The sequence below is a fragment of the Alosa alosa genome, chromosome 14, assembly GCF_017589495.1.
Source record: "Alosa alosa isolate M-15738 ecotype Scorff River chromosome 14, AALO_Geno_1.1, whole genome shotgun sequence".
Taxonomy (NCBI): domain Eukaryota; kingdom Metazoa; phylum Chordata; class Actinopteri; order Clupeiformes; family Clupeidae; genus Alosa; species Alosa alosa.
The window spans coordinates 217,556-232,500 of NC_063202.1; the positions used below are offsets into that span (position 1 = coordinate 217,556).

The 14,945-nt window shown below is 47.5% G+C and overlaps 1 protein-coding gene across 1 annotated transcript in view; it reads left to right on the forward strand.

Moving 5' to 3' along the window:
- adamts18 (ADAM metallopeptidase with thrombospondin type 1 motif, 18) overlaps positions 1-14,945 on the forward strand; it is an 81,828-nt gene that overhangs the window by 35,743 nt on the left and 31,140 nt on the right. Inside the window, 2 exon segments of the mRNA XM_048263638.1 lie at positions 11,029-11,201; positions 14,878-14,945. The exon segment at positions 14,878-14,945 is cut by the window's right edge and continues 63 nt beyond it. Coding sequence (XP_048119595.1) covers positions 11,029-11,201; positions 14,878-14,945 — 241 coding nt within the window.

The window sequence follows — 14,945 nt, forward strand, 5'->3', positions numbered from 1 at the left end:
AAAAATCTATTTCAGATAAGGACCAGAAGAAGTTCAATTTAAACACTTTTATTTTAAACTTAACCTTCCTCTGATTTTAATCACCTCAGTTATCAATCAAAGCAAACAGGGAAAAGAAATAGCAACACATTATGAAAAACACTCAAATAAATAAATGTGCACATAGGTCTGAATGAAAAGCATCACTGGTTGAAGCCTGGAAATATTGTAAACAAAGTAGCTTAATTCTACAAGGTTTATCATAGTCTACTGTTTCCCCACGCAGTTTAAGTTTCAAAATGAATACTTTTTTTCCTTGGGACAGGCCCTGCTTGAGTCTTGGAAAATACTTTTCCATTTGCATCGGATTGAGATGATTAGAAATTGATCGGTCAATTTGAATGCTACAGTTTCCAACAAATTTGTGCAACGTAAGCAATGATGCTAACCAACCGGATTTAATAGCAATTTAGCCAGTCAGTCTTTGAAATGATCAGGAATGTTTGATTACATGAGAATGGATGTTTCTGTTGAGGGAGGAGAGAGGGAGAGGAGAGAGAGAGAGAGAGAGAGAGAGAGTGCACGGGCAAGGGACTCATTGAGAGTCTGTGTTGAGGTAGGCCTACTTCTATCAGCCCACTCTGGTAGAGTTGTACATACTAGCTACAATGCAAGATATATTTAGTCTATTTATTTATGGACAACGAAGGCTGAAGGTGTTGCTTTTATTATCGAATGTTATATCGAACGTATTTTTATTAATATCGATTACATGTCTATTGCGATACATATCGCTATCGTTTTATTGCCCAGCCCTAGTGTGCGTGCGTGCGTGTGTGTTGTCTGTATCCTCACCTGTGCTAAGCCAGAGAGCGGGAGCAGACCCAGAATCCTCCCACAGGAACGTAGCTTCCTCTTCCCAAACAAAGAGCTCAGTGTTGGAGCTCTCCTGAGGCTGCCAAGACTGATAGTGAACAACTCACACACACACACACTCACACACACACACACACACATATGCACACACAAACAGACATTCAGACAAAAGATCACTCTTAAAACATACAAAAGACATAGTCACACACACACACACACACACACACACACACACACACGCATGCATGCACATTCTCACACACACACATTCTCACATACACACATTCTCACACACACACACACACACGCACGCACGCACGCATGCACACACACACATACACACATTCTCACATACACACATTCTCACATACACACACACACACACACATTCTCTCACACACACATTCTCACACACACACATTCTCCATCTCCCACACCAAGTGTTCGCTTGAGCCTCTTTGCCAAAGCTGAAGGGTCTTTGTTGAGTGACAGCCTGTCCGGTTGCCATGCCCACAGCCATGCACAGCGGCTCCGGGTCAGATCCGATCCGCTCTGCAGGCTGGGCTCGTTGTGGTCCTAAGAGAGTGGCAATCACAGGGCCAGATTGCTGACCACCTTTGACCTCGGCCGTAATCTGGGATTAGGGGGTTCCCCTGAGGACATATCCGACTGGTGCAGGAGAGCCTCTCCAGCTCTGACTAACAACTGACAGGCTGGGATTGACAGGCAGCCACACAAACACACTGACAACACACAGGCATGTAGGTCACGTGTGTGTCATGTATGATATTTGGGAAATGTGAAAGGCTAGTTTTGTAGTGTCATCAAGTCAGTGAACCAAGTGTGTGTGTGTGTGTGTATGTGTTCATGTATGTGTGTGTAGCGTCAAGGCGCGCGGCGCGCGGCAAGGCAAGTGTAGGTGGAGTGCAGAAATGCAAAGAGGGATAATGTGAAAGGGAGGGAGAGAGAAAAAGAGTGAGTGAGAGGGAGGGAGGGAGAGAGAAAAAGAGTGAGTGAGAGGGAGGGAGGGAGAGAGAAAAAGAGTGAGAGGGAGGGAGGGAGGGAGAGAGAAAAAGAGTGAGAGGGAGGGAGGGAGGGAGAGAGAAAAAAAGAGGAGTGAGAGGGAGGGAGGGAGAGAGAAAAAGAGTGAGAGGGAGGGAGGGAGAGAGAAAAAGAGTGAGAGGGAGGGAGGGAGAGTCTGCTTTTAGGGTTGATTAACGATGGAGATAATCTGGTAGTCACACCAATCACTGATCCTCTAGAATACAGATAAAATAGACTGCAGATGTTTTAGAGAAACTCTCCTTTAGAGCACTCTCCGTGTCTGTGTGTGTGTGTGTGTGTGTGTGTGTGTGCCATGTTTTTTTCTGAAGGACACGTTGGGTGTTTTTGTGAGTGCTGCTGTTAAAGGTGTCCATCTACTGGGTGGACCCCAGGCATGGACTGGCCATCACTGACTGACTGACGACGCACACTTTTGAGCCGGGGCTGTCATAATTTAATAATAATTTAAAAAAATATCGGACGGTATTTGAGACACGAAACGCGGCCCATTGGTTGATTTTCTTTGAGTAGACATTGGGCTAGTCCAATGACATCTCTCAGCCCCTCCCCTCCCAGGGTTATCAAATGTTGTCATTTGATCTGTCTGACCGCGGAGAGAAGTGAGTTTCCGTCTGTGAAATTGTGAAAATGGATAGTAGGCCTAATAAACCACAAAAGTGCAAGGGGGGCGCACAGAAGCTGCGAGACAAAAGGCTAAAAAGCCCACATGTGGACGCAGCAAAATGTGTCAAAATCACAGAAATGTTCACCCCAAGGTCGACTGTTACAGCGGGTGCAGGGCCGACGACATCGAGTGCACAGGCTGAAGGTGTGGAACACAGCTTTGATGTGCAGTGTAGTAACACAGAGGAAGGAGAAGTACAGGTGGATTCGGAGGAGGTGGACAGAGACGTTACGGAGGAGGAGGAGGAGGAGGAGGAGACGTTACCCAGCAGGGACAAATTGAGGAAGAGGTCAGCTACTGTAAATGTTATCAGAATGAAGAGGGACGTTTCATGCAGGGAGGGCTGTTGTGTGTGTGTGTGGAGGGCTGGGTGACCACCTGCTCCTCCGCTGTCTATTGACATGCATTTGAGCGTTTCTCTGCAACATGCATCAGTAGCAAAGAAGCCATCTGCATTTTTTTTTTTTTTTTTTTTTAAGAAGCCATCTGCATTTACATTGCGCTATTCGATTGTCGTCGACGCGGAGGGGGGAAACAATAAAAATAAGTTATGAATGGTCTAAATTGTTGTCAATCTTGACGCAGTACAACAAGCAAACCTATCACATTTCTGTGCGCGTATAGGCAGGTACACACACGTAGGCCTAGGCTACACACGCACGCACTCAGAAAGACACTAGAATGACACAGAAATTATGATAGCCCGTAACAATGAACATGTTTTGGTATGTGTGTATCTTCACTTAATAGTATCTGGGGAGATTGTAGGCTAAAAGCGTGTAAATGCTCAACATAGGAAATAATTACAGGACTCATTTTATTCAGTCAGACTTAAAACATGCATAATAATAGTAGCCTATAGAGTTTTGTGCACAACCTCGTCCTTGCTGGTTTGGAGGTGGTCACCCTAGTGGGTGTGTGTGTGTGTGTTTTAATAGCCTTTGTTTTCAAATAATGCTATGAGTAGACTCGGTGTCCAGCTTACAGTGTTATTTTAGCTTGCCATAAAGTTATAGTTTGCAGGTGTTACAGCTTACAGTTATTATTATCATGTAATATTAGTGAAACATTGCTTTCCCGAAATGGATGATAAATGTGCGCATATATCCTCTGGTATGTCGTGTGCCTCAGCATATCGTATAAATAATCATAGTGGGCCGCCATGGCCAAAAATGCAGTCCAGCCCTGGTGGACCCTGTCTGGAGTCTCTGAGCGTCCGACTCCTCTCCTTACCTCTCCTCATCGTTGGGCCCCCAGACAAGACTAATAGAGCACACGCGTTAGCATCGGCCCCTGGGCCCCCAGACAAGACTAATAGAGCACATGCGTTAGCATCGGCCCCTGGGCCCCCAGACAAAACTAATAGAGCACATGCGTTAGCATCGGGCCCTGGGCCCCCAGACAAAACTAATAGAGCGTGTGTGTGTGTGTGTGTGCGTTAGCATCGGCCCCTGGGCCCCAGGACAAGACTAATAAAGCACATGCGTTAGCGTCGGCCCCTGGGCTTTGGGAGAGCCTGTGCTGACTGGATTGGGATAACAGAGCACTCAGCTGCTGGAAAATCCTTTTCCTCATCAAAGACATGGCTTTAGGGAAGACCCGCTGTGTGTGTGTGTGTGTGTGTGTGTGTGTGTACGTGTGTGTCTGTGTATGTGTGTGTGGAGGGGGGGTTGCATGCATGTGTGTGTCTGTGTGCAAGTATGGTATTTCCATGACTGAATTGCTGTCTTTGTCTTTACCTGGATCTGCATTTAATTCTCCCTGAACAGGCTAGTTGTTCTCATATGATCCACATTACTCCCTTTGATAAGGATACTTCTGGAGAGAGATCTGCTGGTTTTGAGGTATAGGATGTCTGAAAGGATCTCCAGAGGATGCTGGGATATGCAAATAAGAGGATTTACCACCCAGACTGCTGCCATTCAATTGATTATAACGGTATCCAGGAACTCTCTGGTTTAGTGGTCTTATATTGTTTCTTCCAATGGTGAAATCTGTCTTTTTTTCATTTAGAATTGACATTGTGAAAGCTCACAGTTGTCGTTTTTACTTCTATTATCCCAAAGTAGATATTGAGACATTCTTTTACGCACCACCTCAAATTCTGCTAATTTTACATTGAGGTCCTACAACTCTTCAACAGACAGACAGCATGTTTTGCCTTTCTGTTTCTGAGTTTGTCTACCCAAACCCCCCCCCACACACATTCACTCCCTCTCAGAGTGCCCAAATGAAGCGTTCTAGCGTTCGTAGGACGCCTTTTGACTAATGATAGCGAAATTACACAGCCGAGGCCTCACCACGGGAAGACTTGTGTTTTGAAGCAATCTGTCAGATTGTCTTGTTTTGGTGCTCCTCTCGTCGTCTGATCACAGCTTTTTTAGGTTTGGGGGGGATTAGCCTCAATTCGACCCCCACTGTTTTGACTTTGCCTTGTTTTCCATAGACAGACAAGGGTCACAAACTGACATGTGCCAATCACTGATTCTTTTTTAAATACCACACAAATGCCGTGACACATATTTGGCTGATTTGGATGTCTGGGGGAAGAAATGTATGCCGATTTTTACTAAAAACTTCTGTTTATTCTCAACATTTCCCGTTATATTTAGATTTTTTTTTTACCAGTGGATGTTGTGCAAAAAGCTGCACAAAGTGTGAGGCAGTCTGCAAACGTTTAGCATGGGCGTAGTTATTTTCCATAGCAGCTCTTTGGAAGCCACATTTTTTGACTCTTCGTCTGTTTTTTTTATAATTTTTTTGTCAATACTGATTTATTTTAAAACATTTTGCTGATTTCAGCATTTTGAGAGTATAAGTGCCTAAATCAACATTCTTAATCAGTTTTATTACCATGAGTTTTGGCCTGGATCTTGCTAATATACACCCTTTTTTAAAGGCCTTTTCTGAATCTAAACTTCATCACTAGCCAACAGATATCATGCACATGCCTTCTGACAAATGAAGGCTTATCTAGCTTAGACAACACCTGCGGTCTCAGTGGGCCACCTGTGTCCAGCCCACCGTACTTGTTCCAGAAAGGCGATCCCTGCTTTGCGTTGCGGTCGAGCAGACTGGACTCATCAGTTTGCTCCCAGTTGGACATGATGGTGTGTGACCAGGGCCAAGAGATGTTGTCTTAATCGCATAGCTTAAGCATAGTTTACCCGTAAATGTGACCTCTCAGTATAGGAAATTCCCCCAACTTTCCTGTGTGTGTGTGTGTGTGTGTGCGTGTGTGTGTGTGTGCGCACGCGTGCACGTGTGTGTGTGTGTGTGTGTGTGTGTGTTGCTTCAATCTCAAGGACTACTGCCAATAACATAAATAGTTTAGCACGTGGCCAGGCGCAGAGGAAAAGAGCAGTGTTTGTGATCAGGTTGGCATCTCTCTCTCTCCTACGGGATCGTAAAGTGGGTTTTACGGCGCTGGAAACATTGTGCTAATTGGCAGCGTGTGCCACCCCTGGTCTGCCTGACAGACCCAGGGTTTGGGGTAGGGTGGGGTGGGGTGGGGTGGGGTGGGGATCTCCAGCTCACAGGATGGGAGCCAGCACCAGGGAGGTCCTCCAGAGGTCAAGAGGTCATAGGGAGAAGATAGCGAGCAAACACCTGATCTGAAAGGGGTCTGTCCGTAGAGAACTGAGCCTTTGATTTTGAGACGCCAGTCGAGACCTTCTGATACATGGGTGGTCTAGTGGACATATCAGGCAGAGAGGGAGACATGGGGAGAGTGGTCTAGTGGACATATCAGGCAGAGAGGGAGACATGGGGAGAGTGAGAGAGGGAGCACACTGTCTGCCTTGGTGGCCCCCTGTCCCTGTGTGGATGTTGGCAGAGAAGATGTTGGTAGACTGAAGTGGGCAGAAAAGCTAATGTAGGGTGTGTGTGTGTGTGTGTGGTATGGGGAAGGAAGGGTGAAGATAAATGATTTTACTGTGACTTTTTTTGGACTGGGGGGTACAGTAAGAGCGAGGAGGGTTATGCAGAGAGACAGACAAGTTGACCTCAGTCCGTGGATGTCACCACATAATTTACTACTCCCGTGGGCTGTTGGGGACCTTTTAGAAGAGAGCAACATAGCAAGAGAGCAACATAGCAAGAGAGCAACATAGCAAGAGCAACATAGCAAGAGCAACATAGCAAGAGAGCAACATAGCAAGAGCAACATAGCAAGAGCAACATAGCAAGAGAGCAACATAGCAAGAGAGCAGCATAGCAACATAGCAAGAGAGCAACATAGCAAGAGAGCAGCATAGCAACATAGCAAGAGAGCAGCATAGCAACATAGCAAGAGAGCAACATAGCAAGAGAGAGCAACATAGCAAGAGAGCAACATAGCAAGAGAGCAACATAGCAAGAGAGCAACATAGCAAGAGAGCAACATAGCAAGAGCAACATAGCAAGAGAGCAACATAGCAAGAGAGCAACATAGCAAGAGCAACATAGCAAGAGAGCAACATAGCAAGAGAGCAAATAGCAACATAGCAAAGAGCAACATAGCAAGAGCATAGCAACATAGCAAGAGAGCAACATAGCAAGAGAGCAGCATAGCAAGAGAGCAACATAGCAAGAGAGCAACATAGCAAGAGAGCAACATAGCAAGAGAGCAACATAGCAAGAGAGCAACATAGCAACATAGCAAGAGAGCAACATAGCAAGAGAGCAACATAGCAACATAGCAACATAGCAACATAGCAAGAGAGCAACATAGCAAGAGAGAGCAACATAGCAACATAGCAAGAGAGCAACATAGCAACATAGCAAGAGAGCAACATAGCAAGAGAGCAACATAGCAAGAGAGCAACATAGCAACATAGCAAAGAGAGCAACATAGCAAGAGAGCAACATAGCAACATAGCAAGAGAGCAAACATAGCAAGAGAGCAACATAGCAAGAGGCAACATAGCAACATAGCAAGAGAGCAACATAGCAACATAGCAACATAGCAACATAGAGGGAGCAACATAGCAAGAGAGCAACATAGCAACAGAGCAACATAGCAGCAAATATAGCAAGAGAGCAACATAGCAAGAGAGCAACATAGCAACATAGCAAGAGGCAACATAGCAAGGGAGCAAATATAGTTAAATATGGCAAAGGGGAGCAATATAGCAAAGAGAGCAACATAGCAACATAGCAAGAGAGGGAGTAAAGAGTGAGCAAACAGGGAAAGATGGTCATTTTAGCTTTTGGCATTAAAGAGCAGCCAGTCAGTCTGAACGACAAGCATCAGATCAGACAATCCCTGGACAGCATAAACAACCCCCTTCCCCCCACCCACCCAGATGTTGCATGTCACAAACCCTGTCCTCTACACCCCACCCACCCTCTCATGGGCCACCGCGGACCTCTCCCTCTCCCTCTCCCTCTCCCTCTCCCTCTCCCTCTCTCTCTCTCTCTCTCTCTCTCTCCCTCTCCCTCTCTCTCTCTCTCTCTCTCTCTCTCTCTCTCTCTCTCCTCTCTCCCGACCCGTAAGCACTCTAGCATATGGGCCATAGTGCTCCATGCCTAAGCCGTAATAGGATCAGGCCGAGTCGCGGTGCTGTGCACAAGCCCCTGTGTGGAGCTACTAGGTGGAGCTACTAGGGGGTCACTCTGTTAAACTGGTGGAGCTACTAGGGGGTCACTCTGTTAAACTGGTGGAGCTACTAGGGGGTCACTCTGTTAAACTGGTGGAGCTACTAGGGGGTCACTCTGTTAAACTGGTGGAGCTACTAGGGGGTCACTCTGTTAAACTGGTGGTCTTTTCTGTGTCAGTCTCTCCAGTCTGGTGCATGGAATCCCCACGGAGTTGACTAAGTGACACGTTATGTGTGTTAGTGAGGTTTAGCGCAAACGTACGACCATCAGAAAAGGAGATTTAGGATTTGGCATTGCAGTGGGACTCAGTATTCCTGATGTTGCTGTTTTTGTTGTTGTTGATGATGATGATAATAATTTCCACCGGCATGAACAGTGTTCTGATCACGGCGAGGCTGGGAATCATTTCAATGGTGCAGAATGCCTTTGGACCTTTTTTTTGCGACTTATGGAAAAGAGATTTTAGATGCATGTGCATATATTGAGATATGTCAAAAATATGTTTTATTTATTTATATATTTATTTTATTGTGTTGGAAAGGGCCCAGTATAGCTTTCACTCACATATCACCACACCTGCGCACATGTCTGGATGGAACACACTCCGTCTGTGTCATCCTCGGCCTGTCTGGCCTGCACAACTCAATTTGTCTTCAGCCCACAGCTGCATGTTCAGCCTAAAGTCTCCTTTTTTCAACCCCCCCTCTCAGTTCATTAAACACGCAGCGAGGGCTCACTTGAATAGCTTCTCACGTAGCCTTTGAAAGTCGGAGGTGCGATTTATCTGCTGAGTGTAGTGTGGGATAAGCGATAATGCCCTGTTATTTACATATGTGGGTTTGCCAGGGTGCCGAGCCCATGCTGCCTTTGATCATTAAACAAACACCAAGGTGATGATTGATCTTTAAGAGCGAGTGGAAGTCACACCTGTCCCTTTAATAAACATCAGGCAGCTCTCTTTCTCTCTCTCTCTCTCATTCTCTCTCTTTGTCTCTCTCTCTCTCTCTTTCTTTTGCTCTCTCTCTCTCTCTCTCATTCTCTCTCTTTGTCTCTCTCTTTCTTTCATTAGCTCTCTCTCTCTCTCATTCTCTCTCTTTGTCTCTGTAAGGGGAGAGTTGCACATGCTCACACACAGGATTACACGTACCTATACCAACAGACACACGACCACCCACACGCACACCCACAAACTCACACACGCACACACACACCCACAAACTCACACACGCACACACACACCCACAAACTCACACACACACACACAATCAGTGGAATACACATACACACACGCTCATATGTTCATGCATGCTCACACATCACATGCATGAACAGACACTCACACAAACAAGCATGTACGTGCATGCATGCATTTGCACATTCAAAGAAGCACCCACAGACCATGTCTCTGTTCCTCTCTCTCTCTCTCTCTCTCTCTCTCTCTCTCTCTCTCTCTCTCTTTCTTTCTTTCTTTCTCTCTCTGTCTCTCTCTCCCTCACACACACACACACACATATACAGTGCCCGGGGTTGAATCCGGGCTGCACTCCAACACAACAGAGCCAGAGCGTGGGCGTTTGCTTTTGAGGTTTTTTACTGGTGTGGGAACATCGGCCCCCCCAAAACTGCACAGCTCCACTTTAAACATGAGAAGGCCCAAGTCACGGCTCACCCATCCAGCCGAGGGGCTCTCTGTGGGCAGCTGGGCTCTGGACAGGGCCTCAGGCAGTGGCACTGGGTGGCATTCCTGTGGTGGTGCCTGTGGAGGCCTGTGTTCGCCCCTTTCACCCTGGCTCCCTTCACATGGAGCACATGTGCTACATTGTTAGCGGTTCGAAACATGTGGGCTGAGACCGCAAATACTGCATGTACCATGGTGGCAAAGCAAGCCTGGGGACCTTGTTGAATCAGTTTCACCATCCCTTTCTCTGTGTGTGTGTGTGTGTGTGTGTGTTTGTGTGTGTGGTTGTGTGCTTTAAATACACAACAGTTTGAGGTTTACAGTATGTGTTTGGCATTGAATGCTGAGATCATGCTATTGCTATAGCTGCCTGTATGGAACCTCTTTGAGTATTTTTGCCCATCCTCTTGTGTCTGATTTCAAAATACATTTTGACTCTCTCTCTCTCTCTCTTTCCCTCTCTCTCTCTCTCTCTCTCTCTCTCTCTCTTTCCCTCTCTCTCCCTCTCTCTCTCTCTCTCTCTCTCTTTCCTCTCTCTCTCTCTCTCCCGTGCTTTGACAAGTTTGGGATTGTGTAAACCTTCAGTATGTTTGGTCCATTAACTATGGTCGGTGGTCATAGACAAACACATTGCATCTGGACATGCGTGTGGTATTTCAATTACCCTGTCCTGTCACCGCACTTGCGATTCAATCTCCTCCGACATTCCCAGCGATCCCCAACTGTCGTGTTGAGTCCGAATCCACCTATGTATCTGTGCAGCAAGCGAGGAGGTAATCCAAAAGTCACAGCTTGAAAGTGCATTACACAGTGCACATAGCGCTGCAGCGCCATGGCTGTGATAGGAGTCTCACACCTCATCCGTTTACGTGGATAAGGTGCGATGGCGGTGAGTGTGGAGAGAGCGCGGTCCGCAGGTCAGGAGAGGGGAAACCTGCGTGCTTTCCCATGATTTAGTGTCTGAGAATGGACGAGCAACACCCCGAGATTCGCCCCCAGCCTTTTGAAGGAGGCTGTGCAGCTGACATCTGCTTTTTCTCTTCTCATCCACATATCTCATCCCTTATTTCCACTCTTCTCTCCTCTCCTCTTTTCTTTCTTGCTCTCTACTCCCCTCAACTCTCTGCTCTCTCTCTCTTTCCCTTTCTCTCTATATGTGCTAATTGCTAGTTGTTTGGCCCCACAGCCCACAGTACAACGGGAAGTTCTGCGCAGGTGCCAGCCGCCTGTACCAGCTGTGCAACACCAAGCCCTGCCAGGCCAACGCCGTAGACTTCCGCGCCCAGCAGTGTGCCGAGTACAACAGCAAGCCTTTCAGGGGCTGGTACTACAAGTGGAAGCCTTACACCAAGGTGGAAGGTATGGAAGCCATGTGTGTGTGTGTGTCTGTGTGTGTATGTGTGTGAAATAGACTGTGTGAATGTTTTGTAGTTGTTTGGAGCAGTGCTGAGTTTGTGTTTGTACCTGTGTTTATGTATCTTTGTATTTGTGCTTTGGGTAACACTTTACGGTAAGGGTTTTGTATGTCCTTTGTATATGTTTATGTGAGTCACAAATGTATGTGAGTGTGTGTGTGTGTGTGTGTGCATGTGTGTGTGTGTGTGTGTGTCTGGTGTTAATAAATGACAGAATGCATCCACAAAGCCCTAGCAAAGGAAGTTTTTTATTGGAAATTCCAAAATGTGCGATTGACTTGAATAAATCAAGAAAAGTGAAATGCACACTCTCACACTCACACACACACACACACACACACACACACACACATACACACACTCATGTTTACATTCAGCAGAGTCATTAAAAAAGCTGCGGCTTTCATAAATCCTTTTTTGCCAGGCCACACTGTTCAGACTTGCCTCAGTGCTTCCAGCCCTCTACACTTCCCGTTTGGCAAAAACACTTTCTTGTCAAAAACTCTAATCTCCCCCTATTTGTTGCTGACAAAAAGTGTTTACCAAAGCACTTCCAACAGCCAAGTGTGTGCCTTTTGTGAGCGCCATGGAGAGAGAAAGCTGAGGCGATGCTCGGGGACCGAGCGAGTGAGCGAGTGAGCTAGAGTCAGTCAGGCCCTTAGGCTCCCATGGGCTCCCCAGTCAGGCCCTTAGGCTCCCATGGACTCCCCAGTCAGGCCCTTAGGCTCCCATGGACTCTCCATCCACCGGGCGTGTGGCCACCTGCCCCCTCTCACAGCACACGCAACGAATGTGTGTGTGTGTGTGTGTGTGTGAGAGGGAGAGAAAGAGATGGAGACAGAGAGAGGGAGAGAGAGAGAGAGAGAGCTTATTAATTCATACATGCAAAAGAGAAAACTGAATGAGGGAGAGAGAAGAAGAGAGGGAAAAGAGAGGGAGAAAGCAGTGAAAAAGAAAGAAAGAAATAATATGGCTGTCCCATTTCCATTAGTCCTACACTGATTAGAAAGGACAAGAGAGGCAGCCCAGCCTGACTCCTGTGTGTGTGTGTGTGTGTGTGTGTGTGTGTGTGTGTGTGTGTCCAGCCTGACTCCTGTGTGTGTGTGTGTGTGTGTGTGTGTGTGTGTGTGTGTGTGTGTGTGTGTGTGTGTGTGTGTGTGTGTGTGTGTGTGTGTGTGTGTGTGTGTGTCCAGCCTGACTCCTGTGTGTGTGTGTGTGTGTCCAGCCTGACTCCTGTGTGTGTGTGTGTGTGTGTGTGTGTGTGTGTGTAAACCAGCCTGACCCTGTGTGTGTGTGTGTGTGTGTGTGTGTGTGTGTGTGTCCAGCCTGACCTGTGTGTGTGTGTGTGTGTGTGTGTGTGTGTCCAGCCTGACCCTGTGTGTGTGTGTGTGTCCGCTGACTCCTGTGTGTGTGTGTGTGTGTGTGTGTGTGTGTGTGTCCAGCCTGACCCTGTGTGTGTGTGTGTGTGTGTGTGTCCAGCCTGACTCTGTGTGTGTGTGTGTGTGTGTGTGTGTGTGTGTGTGTGTGTGTCCAGCCTGACTCTGTGTGTGTGTGTGTGTGTGTGTGTCCAGCCTGACCCTGTGTGTGTGTGTGTGTGTGTGTGTGTGTGTGTGTGTGTGTCCAGCCTGACTCCTGTGTGTGTGTGTGTGTGTGTGTGTGTGTGTGTGTGTCCAGCCTGACTCCTGTGTGTGTGTGTGTGTGTGTGTGTGTGTGTGTGTGTCCAGCCTGACCTGTGTGTGTGTGTGTGTGTGTCCAGCCTGACTCCTGGGGAAGGAGCTGCCCCCGTTTATTTGCCCACCTCCCACGGTTCCCAGGGTGGGCACTGGCTTTGTGACCAGCATGGCATCCCCAGGGTGGGCACTGGCTTTGTGACCAGCATGGCATCCCCAGGGTGGGCACTGGCTTTGTGACCAGCATGGCATCCCCAGGCTTGGCACGTGCTCAGAGGGCAAAGCCAGGTAGGGAGAGGTAAAGGCACTTAGTCTCCTGCCCCCGGGCTTGGAGTGCCAGATCCAATCGCATTAAATCCGCACATCCTCCCTTGCCGGGATGCCCGTGGTTAATGTGGAGGACGGCCCGGTTAAGTGATTTGACCACAGAACACCACCACCGAACTCGGTGGGTTGGGTTTAAAGGTGCAGTGGGTTGAATTTTGTTATTCAAGGATGACTTTCCTTCTACACCAAATACAAGAGAGCCACTCCAGAGAAACCCTGGAAAGTTAATACTTTACTTTATAGATCTGTGCATTATATGCATCATCAATCTTTAGGATTATTTTATGCATTTGTTGACATGGTTCACGACCAAAGAAATCAATAAAACAATGAAATGGCATTGAAATAAATAGCTGAAGTTCAACATAAATGCAGAAATGTCAGACCAAAAATCGTGCTGAAACACCTGGAAGAATACAATAGTCAGCGATACAATGGCTTAAATGTATATCATATCCATAGGTCTGTCTTTTAAAGACCAGCCATAAAACTGGCTGCACAGTCGAGATAAGATAGATGTTGATACATCCAGTGTCCGGTGCCTCTCATATATTTGCATGTGGACGTTTTTTGCTTGCATGCATTGCGGCACAGCTGGACTATGCCGAGGAGAGTTTGGCACAGTCTGCTCCCGGCTCAGTCAGTGACCTGTATGGCGTGTCTTCCCGCTCCGAGTGTCGGGGTCTTGGAGTCAGGACGCACGTCTCGTCTCTCCCGCCATATTTCAGGCTCCGTGTGAGATCCATACGGCCCCTGTGTGCAATTAGCTATGGCCCATTTGTAACAGCTTGTCAGGCTGATTCCTCCACCCACCCCTCTCCTCCCCGTGAGTGTATTCTGCTGGCGTGGTGTGTTCCTCCACCCACCCCTCTCCTCCCCGTGAGTGTATTCTGCTGGCGTGGTGTGTTCCTCCACCCACCCCCCTCCTCCCTGTGAGGTGTAATTCTGCCTCGGCGGCGTAGCTGCCTCCGTCCGTACGTAATAATGCTGTCGGGTTTTAGAGATCGACCCAGTCTGCCACTATTCAGCACTGCCTGGGGACATTTACTGGACTAGGAGTCTTCTGCCTCAACATGAATGTGTCTGTGTGTGTGTGTGTGTGTGTGTGTGTGTGTGTGTGTGTGTGAGAAAGAGAGAGAATATGTATGTTTGGAAATGTATGCTCTTGCCTTACATATATATGTCAAGACGGTAGAGCGAAAGACAAAACCACACACACACACGCACACACACACACACACCAAAAAAAAAAAACATGCCCAATTAGTCCCTTCATCATAACAATCTCTCTCCATTCATTTAATTCATTTCTAACAGCCAGCCACGATCGCCCCAGCCGCAGACAGGAATTACAGGGATTTAAGCTAGTTAGACGGCTTTTAGTCCGCCGCGGTGTGGATGCCAGCAGCGCACACCTGGGTAAATGCTCAAAAGGCCTCCACAGTGCCTGGGCCATCTGTTTCCTTATCCCCCTTCTCCCTTGTAAAAAAAAGCCCTCCCATTGCTCACGCTGAGAGAGACACAGGTGCCGAAGGTACCTCCGCGGTCGTGTTAAACAGCAAACATGATGATGGCGCATCGGTCCATTAAAATGCCCCAAATTCCTGTCCCTGTCTGTTTCAGACGAGGACATCTGCAAACTGTACTGCATCGCAGAGGACTTTGACTTCTTCTTCGCCATGTCCAGCAAG